The sequence below is a fragment of the Sarcophilus harrisii genome, chromosome 3, assembly GCF_902635505.1.
Source record: "Sarcophilus harrisii chromosome 3, mSarHar1.11, whole genome shotgun sequence".
NCBI lineage: Eukaryota > Metazoa > Chordata > Mammalia > Dasyuromorphia > Dasyuridae > Sarcophilus > Sarcophilus harrisii.
In genome coordinates, this window is record NC_045428.1 from 365,486,330 (window position 1) to 365,506,738 (window position 20,409).

The 20,409-nt window shown below is 32.9% G+C and overlaps 1 protein-coding gene across 1 annotated transcript; it reads left to right on the plus strand.

The window, feature by feature from the left end:
- Positions 1-16,157: 16,157 nt before the first annotated feature.
- LOC100925425 (olfactory receptor 8D1-like) lies at positions 16,158-17,122 on the plus strand. The gene has a single exon (XM_012544911.3). The coding sequence runs from the start codon at positions 16,173-16,175 to the stop codon at positions 17,115-17,117; it is 945 nt and encodes a 314-aa protein (XP_012400365.1). The 5' UTR covers positions 16,158-16,172; the 3' UTR covers positions 17,118-17,122.
- Positions 17,123-20,409: the final 3,287 nt, after the last annotated feature.

Below are 20,409 nucleotides of genomic sequence, written 5' to 3' on the forward strand. Positions count from 1 at the left end.
CACTTAAGGAAAACTTTAAGAAACATCTTGCAAAACTCCAGAACTACAATTTCGAGACAAATATACTGCAAGCTGCCTGACAAAAGCAATTCAAATATCAAGGAACAATAATCAGGATTACCCAGGATCTGGCAGCTTCTAAAATAAAGTATCAGAGAGCCTGGAATATTATATTCTGGAAGGCAAAGACTCTAGAGTTACAAAGAATTAACTACCCAATGAGACCTAGCATCATATTTCAGGTGAGGTGATGGATCTTCAATGAAGTAAAAGACTTTCAATAATTTCTATTGAAAAAAAAAAACAGAACTAAACAGAAAATTTAATCTACAAACACAGGACTCAAGAGAAGCATAGAAAGGTAAAGAGAAATATATATATATTATATATAGTATTTAAAATCTGTTTACATCTATAGATGGGGAAATGATATCTTAACTCTTCAGAACTATATCTGTCACACAGCAGAGGGGGAGCATCACATGGATGAAGGATGTGGTTGTGAATGGAATCTGATGTGATGATATCAAATAAAAAGACTAAGGACTGGAAAACAGTGTGTACTGAAAAAAAGAGGAAAGGGGAGATATGATGGGGCAAATTAGATAACATGAAGAGACACAAAAGACCTATTACTTGAAGGAAAGAAGAGAGGAGGATGAGCATGTTTTGAAGCTTGATCTCATCAATTTAAACTCTGAGGAAATAACTTAATCATTAAGTTGGAACTTAATCACTCCATTAAAATTAACTCACACAAATCATCAGCATTTCTATATATTACTGACAAAGCCCATCACCAAGAAATAAAAAAGAGAAATTCCATTTAAAATAACTATAGACAAAATAAAATATTTGGGTGTCTACCTGCCAAGAATAACTAAAGAACAATATGAATACAATTACAAAACACTTCTTGAACAATTAAAGGCAGATCTAAACAACTGGAAAAATATCAATTGCTCATGGACAGGTCAAGCTAATATAACAATTACAATTCTGCCTAAATTAATCTACTTGTTCAATGCTACACCAGTCAAACAGCCAAAAAATTACTTTATAGAACTAGAAAAAAAATCATAAAAAAATTCATCTGGAAGAACAAAAGGTCAACAGTATTAAGGGAGTTAATAAAAAGAAAAATCTAAAGAATGATAACTTAGCAGTGCCAGACTTAAAACTATATTGGAAAGCAACAGTCATCAGAACTATTTGGTCCTAGCTCAGAAATAGAGTAATGCATATGTGGAATAGGTTAGAGACAACACAATGATCAACACCCACATTAATGTAGTATTTGATAAGCCCCCAAACCCAAATCCCAGCCTCTGGGATAAGAATTATTTGACAAAAACTAGTGGGAATACAGGAAAATAATATGTCAGAAATTAGGCATAGACCTACAAATCACATCCGTCCCAAAATAAGGTCAAAACGGATACATAATTTGAGCATAAAGGGTAATGCCATAAACAAATTATGAGAGCAAGGGATAATTTACCTATCAGAGCTTTGGAGAAGGGAGTAATTTATGACTAAAGAAGAACTTGAGAACATTATGAAAAGCAAAATGGACATTTTTGATTATATTAAATTAAAAAGGTTTTGCACAAACAAAAGCAAAGGAAACAAGATTAAAAGTGAAGTACAAAGTTGGGGAAAATTTTACAACTAGTATTTTTGATAAAAGTCTCATTTCTAAAATATATCGAGAATTGACTCAAATTTATAAGAATATAAATCATTCTTCAATTAATAAATGATCAAATCCAGACATATGGAAAAAATGTTATAAATCACTACTGATTACAGAAATGCAAATTAAAACAACTCTGATGTACCACTTAACATCTCTCAGATTGGCTAACATGACAGGAAAAAATAATTATAAACGTTGCAGGAGATATGAGAAAACTGGGATACTAATGCATTGTTGGTGGAATTGTAAAATGATCCAACCATTCTAAACAGCAATTTGGAACTATGCCCAAAGATCTATAAAACTGTGCATTCCCTTCGACCCAGAAGTAGTACTAGTGTATCTGCATCCCAAGGAAATCATAGAGGAATAATAACCCACATGAGGAAAAATGTTTTTAGCAACTCTTTTTGTGGTAGCATACAATTGGAAAATCAGTAGATACCCATCAATTGGGGAATGGATGAACAAGCTGTGGTATATGAAGGTAATTGAATATTATTGTTCAATGAAAAATGATGAACAAGCTGATTTTAGAAAGGTCTGAAATTATTTACACCAATTCTGATTCTGAGGAAAACAAGCAGAACTAAAAATTAATTGTAAACTAAATAATCTAATCCTAAAGAATGAGTGGGTGAACACAAATCATAGGAACAATTGATAATTTCATCCCAGGGAATAACAATGAGACAACATACCAAAATTTATGGCATACAGCCAAAGCAGTTCTTAGAGGAAATTAAGATTTAGAATTTAGCAGTTTTTAGAGGAAAGATCAATGAATTGGGCATGCAACTAAAAAAGCTAGAAAAAAGAACAAACTTAAAAACCCCAATTAAATAACAAATTTGAAATTTTGAAAATAAAAAGGGAAATTAATAAAATTTAAACTAAGAAAACTATTGAACTATTAAACAAAACCAATACTTGGTTTTATGAAAAAACAATAAAATAAACTTTTTAGTTATTCAATTAGAAAAAGGAAAGAAAATCAAATTGTCAGTATTAAAAATGATAAAGCAAGAATTGGGAGCTATTTTGTCCAACTCTATGCTAATAAATCTGATAATTTACTGAAAAAAAGATGAATATTTACAAAAATATAAGTAAGATTGCTCAGATTAACAAAAAATTATTTAAATAGTTCCTTTTTAGAAAAAGAAATTCAACAAGTTATTAATGAACTCCCTAAGGAAAAATTTCCAGGGCCATTTGGACTTACAAGTGAATTCTACAAAACATTTAAAAAATAATTAATTCCAGTACTATACAAACCACTTGGAAAAATAGGAAACGAAGAAGTCCATGAATTTTTTTTATGACACAGATATTGTGTTGATACCTAAACTAGGTAGGGTCAAAATTGAGAAAGAAAATTATAGAGCAGTGTCTCTAATGAATATTGATGCAAAAATCTTAAATAAAATATTAGCAAAGAGATTACAGGAAATTATCACCAAGACAATATATAATGGCCAATTAGGATTTATATGAGAAATGTAGGGCTGCCTTAATATTAGGAAAATATTAGTACAATTGACTATATCACTAACCAAACTAACTGAAATTATAGGATTATATCAATAAATACAGGAAAAGCATTTGACAAAATCCAACACTGAATTCTATTAAAACAGTAGAGAATTTAGGAATAAATGGAATTTTCCTTAAAATGATCTGCAGCATCTATCTAAAACCACCAGCAAGCATTATTCTCTCTAAAACCATCAGCAAGTATTATCTGTAACAGGGATGAACTAGAATTTTCTCCAATAAGATCAAGGGTGAAGCAAAAAGGCCCAATTTAGCCCCTGTCACCCAATATTGTTCTAGAAACTCTAGGTACAGAAAAAAAGAAGAATACAAAATTTAAGGAATTAGAATAGGGAGTTAGTAAACAAAACTATCACTTTTTGCAGACAATATGATCATATACTTAGAGAATAAACTAAAAATCTGGTTAAAATGATGAGATGAACTTCACAAAGTTAAAGAGTAAAAAAATAAACTCACATAAATAATCAGTATTTGTATATATTACCAATAAAGTCCAATAGGAAGACAAAAAGAGAAATACCATTTAAAATAACTACAAACAAATAAAATATCTGACAGTCTAATACATTAAAAAAAAAAACAGCAATATTGAACCATAATCAACTATAAACACTTCAGCTAGTCTTAGAAAAACAATGTTACAAGACAAAACACAAAGAATTTTCAAAGAAAAAATGATCTCTGCATCCAGAGAAAGAATTGATGGAATCCAAATGCAGATCAACACATAATTAAGTAAACCTGGTTTTTAAATTAATTATTTTATTTGAATATTCCTTTGCAACATAGCTAATATGCAAATTTTTGTAGGATGGTACATCTGTAATCTATATCAAACTGCTTTCCCTGTCAAGGATGGGGCTTGAAGGGAAAAGAAAAATGAACTTTAAAAAAAATTTCAAAAAATAAAGAGAATGTTGAGAGCGTCTTCTTCTTATTATAGCTTTTCAAAGGCGGGGGCAGTTGTCATTTCATTGCCTTTATCACAAGTTGAAAGAAGAGGGGAAAGAAGTAAATGATACTATGTTATATGTTTTATTGCCTAATTTCCAAGCAAGGGTCAAAAGGAGATAATGTACTATGCTAATATAAGATGAAAAACTTTTAGCTGTAAAGACACTTCAAAATCCCTTCTTAAGTTTTTAATCTTTTTATAATTTAAACAGACCAAAGACTCCTCTTTTCTTCATAGTATTCAGTTAAGTAAATAAATCCTAAAAGTTTTTCACCATATTGACAATTTGCACATGGGAATGATAAACATGCATACATACACATACATGCACAAATAAAGAAAATGAAAAATAGTATGCTTCAGTCTACATTCAGGCTCCAGCACTTCTTTTTCTATATTGGGAAAACATTTTTCATAATATGTTGCTTGGAATCGTCTTGGATTATTGTATTAATAAGAACAGCTTAATTATTGAATGCGGGGTGGAGCCAAAATGATGGAGAGCAGACATGACTTTTAGGGACCTCCTCTGATCTTCTCTCAAACCAACAACAGATTAAGCCTCCAAACTGGTTTTGGAATGACAGAACCCACAAATATTTGGAGTACAACACATATCCAAAAGAAGATACTTCGAAGAACTTCAGAACAGATCTGTTTCAAGCAGGCAGGGGAACAGTCTGCCAAGCCCAGACCACAGCATAGGGAGTCTGGAACAAGGAGCTGAGGCAAGGAGCTAGGGAGGGGAGCCAGAGCTTTTTAACATCTGGGCACCAGGTAATCTTCTGTAAGGCTCTTAGGGTACTCTGTCCAAGTTGCAAGTAAGTGGTTTAGTAGATTTGCTGTCAAATACCTAAAAGCAAATACAAAAGGCAAATTGCAAAGCCACAGAGCTTTGTGGCCCTCAGGATGTGGCCGTGATTATCCAGAACTGGAGGTCAGTCAGAATCATCAGCTCCAGGGCAAACTAAAGTAGCTCTTACTCCCTTTGCCTTAAGAGCAGATTTCAACCCCTAAAAATGAGCAAAAAAGCAAAAAGAACTCTGACCATAACAACTTTTATGCAGAGAGAGAACAGACCTCAAACCCTGAGATTCCTAAAGGAAAATCAACTCTAGATAAAGCCCAAAAGGGAGATATGAGCTGATCCCCATGTCATAAGGCTTTCTTGGAAGATTTCAAAAAGAATCTTAAAAGAGAGTTATCAGTAAAATGGAGAAAGGAAATGAGATCTTTGCAAGAGAGTATGGAAAAGAAAAATAGAAATTATCTAAAGAAAACACACTAAACAATAGATGTGATGAAATGGAAAAGGCATATAACTCCTTATAAAATAGATATGGAAAAAAAGATACCAATTTGTTGAAAAACAGAATTTGTGAAAAGGAAAAAAATGCAATGAACAAAACAATTCAATTGGTCAAATACAAAAGGAGCTAAAAAGGTAACTGAAGAAAATAATACACTAAAATTGGAATTTAACAAATACAAGTGAATGATTCAATAAGACTTCAAGAATCAGTTAAACAAAACCAAAAATAGAAGAAAGTATGAAATATCTCCTAGGAAAAAATGACTGACCTGGAAAGTAGATTTAGGAGAGATAATCTAAGGATTATTGGACTTTCTGAAAGACATGATGAAAAAAAGAGCCTAGAAATCATCTTTCAGGAAATCATCAAGGAAAATTGCTCTGATATTCTAGAACTTTCAGGAGGTAAAGTAGCCATTTAAAAAATTCACTGATCATCTCCTGAAAGAGAGCCCAAAATGAAAACTCAAAGAATATAGTAGCTAAATTTCACAATTATTGGATCAAGGAAAAATTATTGCAGGCAGATAGAAAGAAACAATTCAAATAATGAAGATAAAGATTACCCAGGATCTAGCAGCTTCCATTTTAAAAGATCGAAGGTCCTGGAAACCAATATTCTGAAAGGCAAAGGAACTTGAATTACAGCCAAGAATAAACTATCCAGATAAATTAAGCATTATCTTTCAGGGAAGAAAAATGGACATTCAATGATACAGTTGAAATTCATTTATTTCTGATGAAAAGACCAGAGCTGAACAAAAAATTTGAGTTCCAAATACAGAATTTAAGAGAAACATAAAAAGGTAAAAAAGAAAGAACTCCTGAGAACTCTATTTCTGTTACCAATATACTTAGAAAATGCAGAAATAATTTGATTTTATTATGATAATATGAAAATGAAACTAGAGGTATGTAATGTACATGGCATGAAGGGGCCAGAGGACCAGGATATGTGCATTAAGTAAAGACAGAAAAGCAGCTCTAAGAATATGTTTACCCAGAAATTGATGATTAACTCCTAGTGGCCTGTAACTTATCAAGGCAATCCAGGTGGGGAATAATACAGATGGAGTCTACATAAGTAATTGAAACCACCCCATAGGGGATATATATAAAAAGAAGAAGAAAGCAGGGGAAGGGGGAATTGCAATAAACGCTGGCTGTGCTTAACAATCTGGTGTGACAGGTATTCTGTGAGGAAAAACGCAGCAGGGTGGTAGCCGTGCTGGAGACTTCCAAAGACCTGGAATGGTAAGGAACCCAGTTGTAAACCCTCTGGGTGAGTAGAGGGAAACAATAGAGGTAGAAAAGGGATTTTACTGGAAAAAGAGGGAATTGGAGGCAAAATGAGGGAAATTGTATCTCACAAAGAGGCAAAGAAGACCAATTATAATTGAGGGAAAGAAGGGAGGGACATAAACATTGTATGAATCTTACTTTCATCATATTTGGCCCAAAGAGAGAATATCAGACATATTTGGTTTCACAGGAAAACTTGTTTCACCTTCTAGCAAAGTGAGAGGGGAAAGGTGAAAAGAAAGGGGAAAGCTAATACAAGGGAAAACAGAAATAGTAGGGAAAAGGTGTAAGAAAGGGGGAGGGACTCTAAAGGGATGGGGCTGTTTAAGGCAGTTGGTGGTCAGAAGCAAAATACTGAGGAGGAGGGAAGGTGAAAGGAAAGTAAAAAGCATAACTTTGGGTAAATAAGATGGGAGGAAATACAGAATTAGTTATTTTAACTCTGAGTGTAAATGGGATGAACTCTCCCATAAAATGGAAGTGGATAGCAGAATGGATTAAAAGCCATAATTCTACAATATGTTGTCTAGAAATATTTTTAAGAAGAAACACATTTAAAGCAGAGTGATACCACTCAGTAAAAGTAAAAGGCTGGAGCAGAATTTATTATGCTTCAGGTGAAGTAAAGAAAGCAGGAGTAGTGTTCCTGATCTCAGATCAAGTAAAAGCAAAAATATATCTAATTAAAAGAGAAAAGGAAGAAAACTATATCTTGATAAAGTGTATCATAGATAATGAAGCAATATCAATACTAAACATATATGCACCAAGTAGTGTAGCATCCAAATGCCTAGAGGAGAATTTAAGAAAACTACGAGAACTATAGTAGCAGGGGAATCTCAACCTTACTCTCTTAGAACTAGATAAATTGAACCAGAAAATAAATAAGAAAGAAGTTAAGGAGGTGAAGAGAATCCTGGAAACATTAGAGATGATAGATATTTCTAGAAAATTGAATGGAGATAGAAAGGGGTATTCACAGCAGCAAGAGATACAAAAAGAAATTCCATTCAAAATAACTATTAATTGTATAAACTATTTAGGCATCTATCTTTCCCTGGAAAGCCAGGAACTATATGAACACAACTACAAAACACTTTCCACACAAATAAAGTCAGATCTAATCAGATGGAAAAATATCAAGTGCTCATGGGTAGGCAAAGTAAATATAATAAAAATGACAATACTGCCTAAATTGTTCTACTAATTCAGTGCCATACCAATTAAACTCTCTCTTTTTTTTTTCATTTTTTAAATTTTATTTTAATAGCCTATTATTTACAGGTTATATATATGGGTAACTTTATAGCAATGACAATTGCCAAACCTCTTGTTCCAATTTTTCCCCTCCTTCCCCCCTCCTTCCTCAGATGGCAAGATTACCAGTAGATGTTAAATATATTAAAGTATAAATTAGATACACAATAAGTATACATGACCAAACCGTTATTTTGCTGTACAAAAAGAATTAGACTTTGAAATATTGTACAATTAGTCTGTGAAGGAAATCAAAAATGCAGGTGGGCAAAAATATAGGGATTGGGAATTCAATGTAATGGTTCTTAGTCATCTCCCAGAGCTCTTTCGCTGGGTGTAGCTGGTTCAGTTCATTACTGCTCCATTGGAACTGATTTGGTTCATCTCATTGCTGAGGATGGCCAGGTCCATCATAATTGCTCATCATATAGTATTGTTGTTGAAGTGTATAATGATCTCCTGGCCCTGCTAGTTTCACTCAGCATCAGTTTGTGTAAGTCTCTCCAGGCTTTTCTGAAATCATCCTGTTGGTCATTTCGTATAGAACAATAATATTCCATAATAATCATATACCACGATTTATTCAGCCATTCTCCAATTGATGGGCATCCACTCAGTTTCTGGTTACTACAAAGAGGGCTCCAACAAACATTCGTGCACATATAGATCCCTTTCCCTTCTTTATATCTCTCTTTGGGATATAAGTCCAGTAGTAACACTGCTGGATCAAAGGGTATGCACAGTTTGATAACTTTTTGAGCATAGTTCCAAATTGATCCCCAGAATGGTTGGATGTATTCACAATTCCACCAACAATGTGTCAGTGTCCCTGTTTTCCCACATCCCCTCCAACATTCCACATTATCTTTCCCTGTCATTCTAGCCAGTCTGACAGGTGTGTAGTGGTATCTCAGAGTTGTCTTAATTTGCATTTCTCTGCCAATCAAACTCTCAAGAAATTATTTTACAGATTTAGAAAAAATAATAAAGATCATCTGGAAGAACACAAGGTCAAGAGACTTTCAAGGGAATTAATGAAAAAAAAAAAAGCTAATGAATCAGGTGGCCTAGCTGTGCCAGACCTAAAACTATATTAAAAAGCAGTGATCTTCAAAATCATTTGGCACTGGCTAAGAAACAGAGTAGGTGATCAGTGAAATAGATTAGGTTCACAGGACAAAATAGTCAATGACTATAATATTCTTGTTGGTTTTCTGGAGGTCTTTGCAGCAGCCTTTGTTTCAGCAGAGTAATCACCACAAGAATAGCCAGGGATAAAGTCCAAATTCTTTATTGTCTCCTTGCTTGGGGCTGGGCAGTTTTCTGGAGAACCTTTCAGACTGGCCTTGGTCTCAGTAGGGGAAGTACAGGAGGCCAGCTACCACAGTGGTGTGAGATGAAGTGAATGTCTCAACTCTGAGAGCTTGAGCTCCCATCTCCAGTCCTCTTGTCTTCTCTGGCTTTCACTCTGGCTGAGTTTGTCCCTGCTTTATATGCTTTATTTTAATTACATCATCATAGGTGTGGATCTTGTAGAATAGGTATCAATCTTGTAGAACTATATTAAGTACTAAGTACATGTACTGAACTAGAGAACTATTAATCACCATGCTAAACTAGATAACCATTGTCTTATCAATTTTACTGACTTAATACCTTGTAAGAATCCTTGTATTAAGTACAGAGTTCTGGTCCATAACAAATAACTATATAGCAATCTAGTGTTTGACACAGCCAAAGACCCTAGTTTTAGGGACAAGAATTCACTATTTGACAAAAACTGCTGGGAAAATTGGAAACTAGTAAAGAAGAAAATAGGCATTAGCTCATACTTAACACTATATACCAAGATAAGATCAAAATCAGTTCATAACTTAGATATAAAGAGTGATATTATAAGCAAATCAAAAGAACATAGTATAGTTACCACTCAGATCTGTGGAGAAGGAAAGAATTTGTGACCCAAGAAGAACTGGAACTCATTAATGAACACCAAATAGATAATTTTGATTATATTAAGATAATTTGATTATATAATATTTATTTATATAATATATAATCAAAATATATTTGATTATATATTAATAGATAAATTTGATTATATTGTTTTTGTACAAACAAAACTAATGTAGACAAGATTAGAAGGGAAGCAATAAATTGGGAAAACATTTTTACACTTACGGGTTCTGATAAAAGTCTCATTTCTAAAATATATAGAGAACTGGCTCAAATTTATAAGAATTCAAACTTTTCTCCAATTGATAAATGGTCAAAGGATATGACCAGGCAATTTTCAGAGGAAGAAATTGAAATCATATCTAGTCATATAAAAAGGTGCTCTAAATCACTATTGTTCTGAGAAATACAAATTAAGACAACTGTGAGATACCACTACACACCTCTTAGATTAACTAAAATGACAGGAAAAGTTAATGACGAATGTTGGAGGGGATGTGGGAAAACTGGGATACTAATACATTGTTGGTGAAAATGTGAACGGATCCAACCATTCTGGAGAGCAATTTAGAATTATGCCCAAAGAGTTATCAAACTGTGCATATCCTTTGATCCAACAGTTTCTACTGGGCTTATATTTCAAAAAGTTCTTAAAGGAGGGAAAGGAGGGAAACAAAAATGTTTGTGGCAGCCCTTTTTGTAGTGGCAGGAAACTGAAAACTGAATGGAAGTCCATCTGTTGGAGAATGGCTGAATAAATTGTGGTATATGAATGTTATGGAACATTATTGTATTGTAAGAAAAAATAATCAGAATGATTTCAGAAAGACCTGGAGAGACTTACATGAACTGATGCTAAGTGAAATGAGCAGAATCAGGAGGTCATTGTACATGGCAACAAGAAGATTATATGATGATCAATTCTGATGAATGTGGCTCTCTTCAACAATGAGATAATTCAAAGCAGTTCCAATGGTCTTGTGATGAAGAGAAGCATCTATACCTAGAGAGAGAACTGTGGGAACTGAGTGTTTACAATATAGCATTTTCAATCTTTTTGTTGTTGTTTGTTTGCATTTTATCTTTTCTCATTTTTTCCTTTTTGATATGATTTTTCTTGTGCAGCAAGATAATTGTATAAATATGTATACATATTTTGGATTTAACATATGTTTTAACCTGTTTAACATATATTGATTTACTTGCCATCTAGGGAAGGGAATGGAGGGGGGGAAGGAGGGGAAAATTTGGCATACAAGGTTTTACAAGGGGCAATGTTGAAAAACTATCCATGCATATGTTTTGAAAATAAAAGGCTTTAATAAAAATAAAATATAATAGAATTCATTAAAAACAGCTAAGTTATTCACAAATGAGCATCAAACAATATTGTTATTACTTTGGACAATATTGTCCTGTTTGTGCTCACTTAATTTTGCATCCATTCCTCTAAGTCTTTCCACAATTTTTGAGAGCATCCTACTCATCATTTTTTATAGAACAATGGCATTCAATCACATCATACTTCACACCTCGATTAGCCATTCCCTGAATGTTAAACATCCTCTCAATTGTCAATTCTCTGCCAATGTAAAAAGAGCTGCTACAAGTATTTTTGCATATTTGTCCTTTTTTCTCTTTAAAAAATGTCTTTTGGATACTGTCCAAGTACTACTATGGCTGGATCAAAGGATATGCTTTTTCCTCAAAAGAAAGTAAACTCCTTGAAGACAAAGTTTATTTTACTTTTGTCCTTATGCAACTAGTAGAGTAGTGGATAGAATTCTGGGTCATAAATCATGAAGACATGACTCCAGTTTTGGAATCAGACACTAGCTGTGTGACCTGAGTTCTTAACTTCTTTTTACCTACTTCAATATCTTCAACTGTAAAATGGAAATAATAATAACACCTATTGTACAGGATTGTTGTAAGGATTAAGTGTATAACACACTGGCTGACAATTAATGAGTGCTAGAAAATGTTTATTGCCTCCCTCTTTATAGCCTTATTGCCTTGATATATATGATTGATGCTTGATAAATACTTGCTGAATTATATTTAATTGAACAAGTTTAATCTAAAAAGTTGAAGATATTTTTATCCTAATAATAGAATAGAGAAGAAAAATCTAAACTGTTAAGTTTAAATGTGAAACAAGGAATACAGTGTTTAAGGAATAAGAACTATTATACTCTAAAGACAATCTCAGTTCCTTAGTTGTGTAAATCAGGGGAGCAATAACCTGAGGGAAGACCTCAAACAAATGTCTAAGTGGATATTTTTTCTGATTCCACTCTTTACTTTCACCACCAAACAACCATGACTGGGTGCTCCCCCTAATAACAAGGAAGTTCAATTCTCTAGACAATAGACATACTCATGGGAACATATTTAATTAGAGACAAACAGACTTTTTGCAATTGCTTTTTTCGCACAGACACCAATCTCTGTGATGAAAAAATGCTGAAAGATCAACTGTTCTCATATATTTTCTTGGAGAAATTTTCCTTGCGGTATTCATTGGACAAATGAATATCCTTTTTCTTCTACACTAAGCAGCTCAGGGGAAAAAATGGTTATTTCTCATGCTTCTGTCTCATAGTTAATTGAAAATATTATTTTTATTTTGTTTTATTTATTTTATCCTTTGTCAGAAATTTCCAACAATTCCACCCCTGAAACACTGTCATCAAGATCCAATCAGTTGACAATTGCTGGGAAAGTAATCTGTGTGAATTAATCTTACAATAGAAGAAGAGATTGAGGGAAATCAGTCCACTGATTCTTCTGATCCTGACAGGAATAAGGCAAGTAACCAAATTTTATATGTTTGAACAAAAAAGTAATTGTGAACTCTTCAGTTCACAATATAAGGGTGCCTGAGACACATGCTGATGGTTTATTTTCATTTAGTGAGATGAGACTAGAAGCAACTCCCTTTGTAAAGCCTCTCCTGTACATGCTTAGATAATGAAGAGAAAGAATGGACCCACTTTCTTATTTCTTTCCTCCTCTTTTTCATGTACAGATGAAACTTATTGGAAAATTGTAGTTATAGTAATGAAGGATAAATTACAAAGAAAAATTGTATAAATATCCAATTTTTAATAACAAAATTCCAGCTCTCCATGGCAAATTGGCATTTATTTTGTTGATGTCAAGGTATAAGAGTTACTGTAAAGGCTTAAAACAACCACAAGGCAGAAACAGTGATGGATTCATACCTTGCAGAGAATTTGCTTGCTTTCTCCCCAGGCTAAGGGAGTCCTTTCTGGCAGGATCACAGACAGACATTATTCTTTCTCCCTGCCCATCATTGCCTTGCTGCAGATAAAAGTTGAAATGAAGAAGCAAAAAAACCCAGCAAGTTTCCAAATATATTAATTCATTAATTAAAACATGCTAATTACTCTACAACCTGGGATAAAGCCTCTTCAGCTTTGGTACTGGACCTGGAATTCAGGGTGAGACATATTTTCAAGCATTAATTGAATGAATCAAATAGCAACAATTAATTAAAGAACAATTAAGCAATATACACAATTTGGTAATCTGATTTCTAATTGAAGGAAAGAGGAGAGCTTTCCAATTTGGGAGGGAGAGAGTGAATAGTTATAATTCCCTGAAATCATAAAAAGAGGAGTCCCACTTTCCCCAAGTATCTTTAAGTGACCAAAGGAATAGGAAACAATAAGTGAATGATCAATACACATATGAGTTGCTTGAGATATATAATGACTAAATTCCTTGCATCAATCTTTGGATTTGAATGGGTTTTTGGTCAGCATAATCTAGGTTCTTAATTAAGCTTTCTCTGAAATGCATAGGGGTGGTCTAGCTGCCTAGACATGCAAAACTAGATTTAAACAATGCAACGAAGTTTTCTCACAGTTCCCACAATTCAATAAAATTTTTTTTACAAGATAGAAGTTGGACCACACCCATCATTGACAGAGAACAGAGGTAACATCAAAATTGTCACAAGACAGTCATTGAGGTCAAAAAACCAGATCTATGTATTACTACCAATTTTGCTTTTTTGGTAGCATTATCATCTCAGAGTTCCTCTATAGTCTGTATGGCAATTCTCTCAGGAAATCCTTAGACTTCTCAGGTCTAATGATTCTTAAAAGAAAAAAAGTCATCCTAGTGTTAGATATTATTGGAGCTTTTCCTAAGACACAAGGATTTTTTTTAAATGACTTTTATCCCTACTAGACTTATGAGGTATAACATTGGTTCCTTTGAAATAGGGATTGTTTTAACGTTTTGTCATATAATTTGTTGATTGATTAAGATTTTGTGTCATATAAATTTCAATAATATTTCCTGTGCTCTAGAAAGAGCTGCTATTGTATAATTTTTGACAAAGGAAAGCGCAAGAGAAAAAATAAATTTTAGAATGCATAATAGGAGATGGGAAATCGATTTGAAAAGGTAATTGCCCCCATATTTTATTGACAGGCAATGATATCTGATATTTGCTTAACGTAAATTGTAAAGCTGCTAGTGACTTTTGAGAAAAGTAATAACCTAACCAAATCTATACTTAAAAAGTTTATTTTGGATATCATTTGGAGAATTCATAAGAGGGGGAGAGAGAGAGATCAGGAGGAAGGACCAGCATTAAGCTTTTGTAATAATCTAGAACTATTATCATTTCAACTTATATTCTTGTAAGAGCAAAGAGAATTTCTCTCTCTCTCTCTCTCTCTCTCTCTCTCTCTATATATATATATATATATATATATATATATCTAGATATGTATATTGATATGTATTTGATATATGATATATGACAGCAATATAAATGGCCAGGCTTGGAGTCAGGAAAACCTGAGCTCAAACTTATCTGTAATACATATCAACTTTGTGACTGATTTCACAATGGCTGCAGGAAATGTTGTAAAAGAATTTACAGATTAATTACTTATTTGCTTTGATGAAGGAAGTCCCTGACTCCCCTTCACAGCAATGACTTCATACCCCTATGGGAGCAAATACATATATTTCTGGAAAAATATTGTACAATGGAACTGACATTTTAAAAATACAATGCCTTTATTTTTATGATAAATTTTGTTGATAATTTTTATATCACCCACAGTTCCCAAGATAATACTTCCTTCTACCTCTTTCAAAGAACCATTATTTGTAATAAAAATAATAAAGAGAAAGAGAGGGAGAGCTCAAATAAATAATCAAAATATTAAAAAAAAATCCAACCTAGTTATTTACCCTTAATTCTAGCATATCCAAAGAAAATGAGTCGCCATTTTCTTAGATTTCTTCTTTGGGGTAAACTTGGGCATTATAATTTCACATTAATCCATTTCAATTATTTTATGTTTGCTTTTTTAAACACTGTTATAATCTTTGCATATATGATTTCCTTATTTCTTCTTTTGGTATTAACTTTGCATAAATTTATTTCTTCTTCTATGTCTCCTTGTTACTCATATTCATGTATTTATTTTATTATGGTCTTGAAGCTTGATACTCTTATATCTTGAAGAGTTGAACTCTGGAATATTCTCCATTGAATATGAGCAAGCGATCACTTAGTCTTATGTTTTTTGAAATGTAGAGATTAAATTATTTTTTTTCCATAGTTCTCAGGAAATTTAAAAATCATTGAATTTTCTCTCTTTGATCTTTCTGCTAATTCTGTCTCAATTGTCATCATTGTTACTAAATTTTTCCATCTGAGGGATTTTAAAGTTTCCCTTTTTGCTCATGATACTATTGCCATCATTTTGTCCTCAGGAAAAAATAAATTTATTTGATGTTATAAGAATTATTTTGTTGTATATTCATCTTTTTGTGAGATTTCTTAACTAGATGCAGTTCTTTATTTCAGCAAATCATTTTTATTGTTGACAGAAGTTTTTGCTTTGGTATTAATTAGATTATTGGTCTTTAAAATTATTTTCAAATTTTAGACTTAGTTTGATCTAAGTTTATATTAATAGTTAAACTTTTTGCAGTAGCTGCTGCTGTTGAGTTCAAGAAGAAATTATAAAATTCATTTCAAATCGTGTCATCAGACATTGGCAATTAGTTATCTCTGACTAATTACATTTTTTCCCATTTCCTCAGATTCAATCTTCCTCAACTTCCAAAGGATAATGGATACTGGGAATCATTCCATAGTGACAGAGTTTATCCTTATGGGATTAACAGATGAGCCAGAACTCCAGCTCCCTCTCTTCTTATTCTTCCTGCAAATATACATTATTTCCATTATGGGGAATGTGGGCTTATTGCTACTTATCAGAACTAGTTCTCATCTTCAAACACCCATGTATTATTTTCTTAGTAACTTATCCTTCATTGATCTTTGCTACTCGTCTGTCATTACCCCCAAAATGTTGGTCGGCTTTGTCTCAGAGAAGAACATCATCTCCTATTCAGGGTGCTTGACCCAGTTCTTTTTCTTCTGTACTCTTGGTATTTCTGACTGCTATATGCTGACAGCCATGGCCTATGATCGTTATGTTGCTATCTGTAGCCCCCTGATCTATATAAGCACCATGTCCCAGAATACTTGTTTCCTGCTAGTGGTAGGAGTATATACTATGGGGGTCTTTGGAGCCATGACTCATACAAGTGCTCTAACCAGACTGTCCTTCTGTGGAAACAATGTAATTAATCATTATTTTTGTGATGTTCCTCCCCTTTTGAACCTCTCCTGCTCTAGCACCTATATCAATGAGCTTTTGGTGATGCTTCTGGTTGTGGTTAACTCATTGATAACCACTCTACCCATCTTGATCTCTTATGCTTTCATCCTCTCCAGCATCCTTAGGATCCAGTCTTCCAAAGGCAGATCCAAAGCCTTTAGTACCTGTGCATCCCACCTGGTATCTGTGGCTGTGCTGTACGGCTCCATCATTTTTATGTACTGCCAGCTTGCTTCAACCAATAACATAACTCAGCAGAAAGTGTCCTCAGTGATCTACACCACAGTCATCCCTATGTTAAACCCCTGGATCTATAGTCTGAGGAACAAAGATGTCAAGGATGCCTTGAGGAAAATCAAAAAGGATCGGACAGTATTCTGGTGCAAGTAGCTCAATGAAAATCACCGAAATCTTAAGTATATTTTCTGCTTCTTCACACTAGCAGTTTGTTCTTTTTGAGACTCAAGTCAGATGTGGATAACATTGCTAAGTTGGGAAATCAATATTTTTCCTTGTCAGTTTCCATTCCTAGCTTTTTGTCCCTCCCATCCAGGTTTCCCCATTCATGTCACCAGGATTCTTCCACTCTAGAATATCCTAATCACCACTCATGTCAGCCTTCCATAAATTTGTGTCTTCCATCCAAAATTTATCTGTGTCATACCCCATTATCTGAGATCACCATTTTTGACAGTATTAGAAAGCAAACTTAACAAATGCTCCTTGATAAAATGAAGTGCTGAGGATTGATTGAACTTTCAGGTTCAATGGTAGCTGAAAAGGGAGTAAACCTCAAATGTGGAATAGGAATAGCTCCACAAAATTATTCTGGCCACCACATTTAGATGAATAAGATATCAATTCCAAATAAAGTGGAATGTTGTAAATTGTCTAAAATTTAGCATGTTTTCTTGAGTGTTGAAGCATCTGTACCTTAATATAACTTCTCCAGGTTCAGACTAGCTAAAAATATAAGCTAGTTCTGATTTGAAAGAATAAAATACAAAGAGAATCAAAGGAATGAATGAAAAATATGTAAAGAAAGGAAATTCAACAGTACCAGAATTTAAATTATAAGGCAGAAATTATTAAAACCATTTAGTATTGGCTAAAAAATAGAAAATTAGAACAATGAAACAGAGTAGACATATAATTTATAACAGAAAATAAATATAGCAGAATTAAGATTGTGGGATAAGAATTCATTATTTGGGGAAAAAACCACTGCAGAAACAGGAAAAAAATATACCAGAAATTGAACATACACCAGTATTTTATACCATTTACCAACATTATGTCAAAATGGATACATGACCTACAAGAAAATTAGAAGAGTATGAAACATTTTATTTATCAGACTTATGGATAGGTGAAGAATTTAAGAATGAACAAGAGATGGCAAAGTTAAATGTAAAATGGATAATTTCAATTATATAATATTACGTTAAAAGTTTTTGTACCAATAAAACAAATGCAGCCAAAATTAGATGGAAACTAGAAAATTGTAGAGAAATTTATGAATACTTTTTCAGATAAGAAACTTTAGGAAATCTATAAAAATACAAGTCAAATACAAGTCATTCCATAATTGATCAATGCTCAAAGGATAAGTTTTCCAAAGAAGAAAACAAAAAAACAATTATAGTCATATGAAAAATGCTCTAAATCATTATTGATTAGAGAAAAGCAAAGTAAGACAACCTTGGGATTTCATTTTAAACTTATTGATTAGCTAAAATTATTGAATGGGAAAGCAAAATTTTTTAAAGTGATAAGGAATATTTAGGACATTAATTCATTATTGGTGGAATTGTGAATCAATTCAACTATTTTGGAATGCAATCAGGAATTATGCCTAGAGTTATTAAACTATCTATATTCTTTGATCCAGCAATGTCAATAGTAGGTCTATTTCAATTCAATTCAAATAATCTCTGAAATATTTTTAACATCTCTCTCAGTGCCACCACCGAGATGGGCAAGGATGCCCATCAACTGGGGACTGATTGAACCCAAGTTGTGGTAAATGATTGTGAGGTAGCATTGTGTCATAACAAATGGTGAACTTAATGATTTTAGAAAAGGCTGAAAATACTTTCAGGGAAAAATGAAAAACAAATGAGTAAACCCATGATAATAATGCATACAGTAACAGTAATATACTTTTAAGAATTATTTTGAATGAATCAGACTATTTGACTATTCTAAATATCCAAATTAACTTTAAAAGAAGTATGAAGCAAAATATTATCTCTATCCAGAGAAAGAACTGATAGATGTATGGCATAATTTTACATATATTCAAAACATTATCTGGTATATCTTTTGCCTTTAAGATTCTCCTTTACTTATCAACCTCAAATGATGCAGAAAAGTAAATGACCACCCAGTACAGTACAGAATTCATTTCCTTCAAGAAATCAACATTTTAAAAGGAATAATTAAACTCTAAGGGATAATGTGTTGTTCAAGTTGAGTCAATCATCTTTATGATCAGAAAAAGATGTCATGTTAATAGTCAAATTCACATAATTTTTTTCCAAATTACCATGTAAGCAGCACCATTTTATCTTTCTCTTTTTCATCCTATGTCTTCAATAGTGATGATCAAATGAAAATGCTTCTTACATAAGTTCTTTCAGATCTCTATATTCAAAATATCTCAGAAAAAGTATTGAATTCATCTCACTGAAAGCTACAACCTGAGGGCCTAAGAATTAAAGGCATATTGACTTTGGTTTCAGGCATAATGTCCAAACCTTTAACAGATTTTAGACTGACCTCTGATCTATGGATGAACCAGAATCAAATATAAAGATGACAGAGGTGTTCCACCAAGCAAACACTACTATACCTGCACTTCTCTGGCATCGTTCTCTGATCAATGGATCTCTCTTTCATGTGTTGTAGCCAGGCGTGGGTTGTCCCAAACCTGTTTTTTAAAAATGTTATTGTATTATATTCTTCTGTATATCAAAAACACAATGAGCCAGAATATTGAAATTCAGCAAAACTTAGTGGTATTCTTATAATAGGAAAGGGAAGAGAAAGATGTTCTTCATATTTCAGAAATAGTCTCCTACTCTTATTGAAAATAGCACATACTTATTCCTCTTGAATGTGGAAGATGAAATTTTGGAAGAAACAAGAAAAAACAATTCAAATATACTGAAACTACAATTGGAATTGTACAGGACTCATCAGCAATCACAATAAAAGTCCGCAGGACCTGGAAACATACTGGCAACAAAAGGACTAGGCCTGTGGCCAAAAATATACCCAGCAAAATTATCCATAATGTTGAATGAAAAAAAAAAAAGCTATTTAATGGATTTGCAGATTTTCAGGACTTTGTCTCAACCAAACCCAAACTGAATAGAAAATTTAACATAGAGCCAATATCAAAGATTAATTTCAAGGAATTTGAGATAGACAAATTGTTTATGTTTTTTTAATGTGGAAATGTATACCATATATTTAAGATTGACATCAGTAATTGGGTAGTAACTGGGACAGAAATAATTCTGATCTGACTTTAAAAAGCAAAACTGTTTAAGAAAAGGTAAAAATAGTAAATATGCTATACAAATAAGCCACAGAGGCATAGTAGTTACAGAGGCATTAAAGGGAAGAAGAGAGTTGATAGTTCTGAAAACTTACTCACATTGGAATTAGTTAAATA

What these genes read in the sequence shown, in the direction of transcription:
- LOC100925425 (XM_012544911.3), top strand. Translation starts at nt 16,173, where the DNA reads ATGGATACTGGGAATCATTCCATAGTGACAGAGTTTATCCTTATGGGA.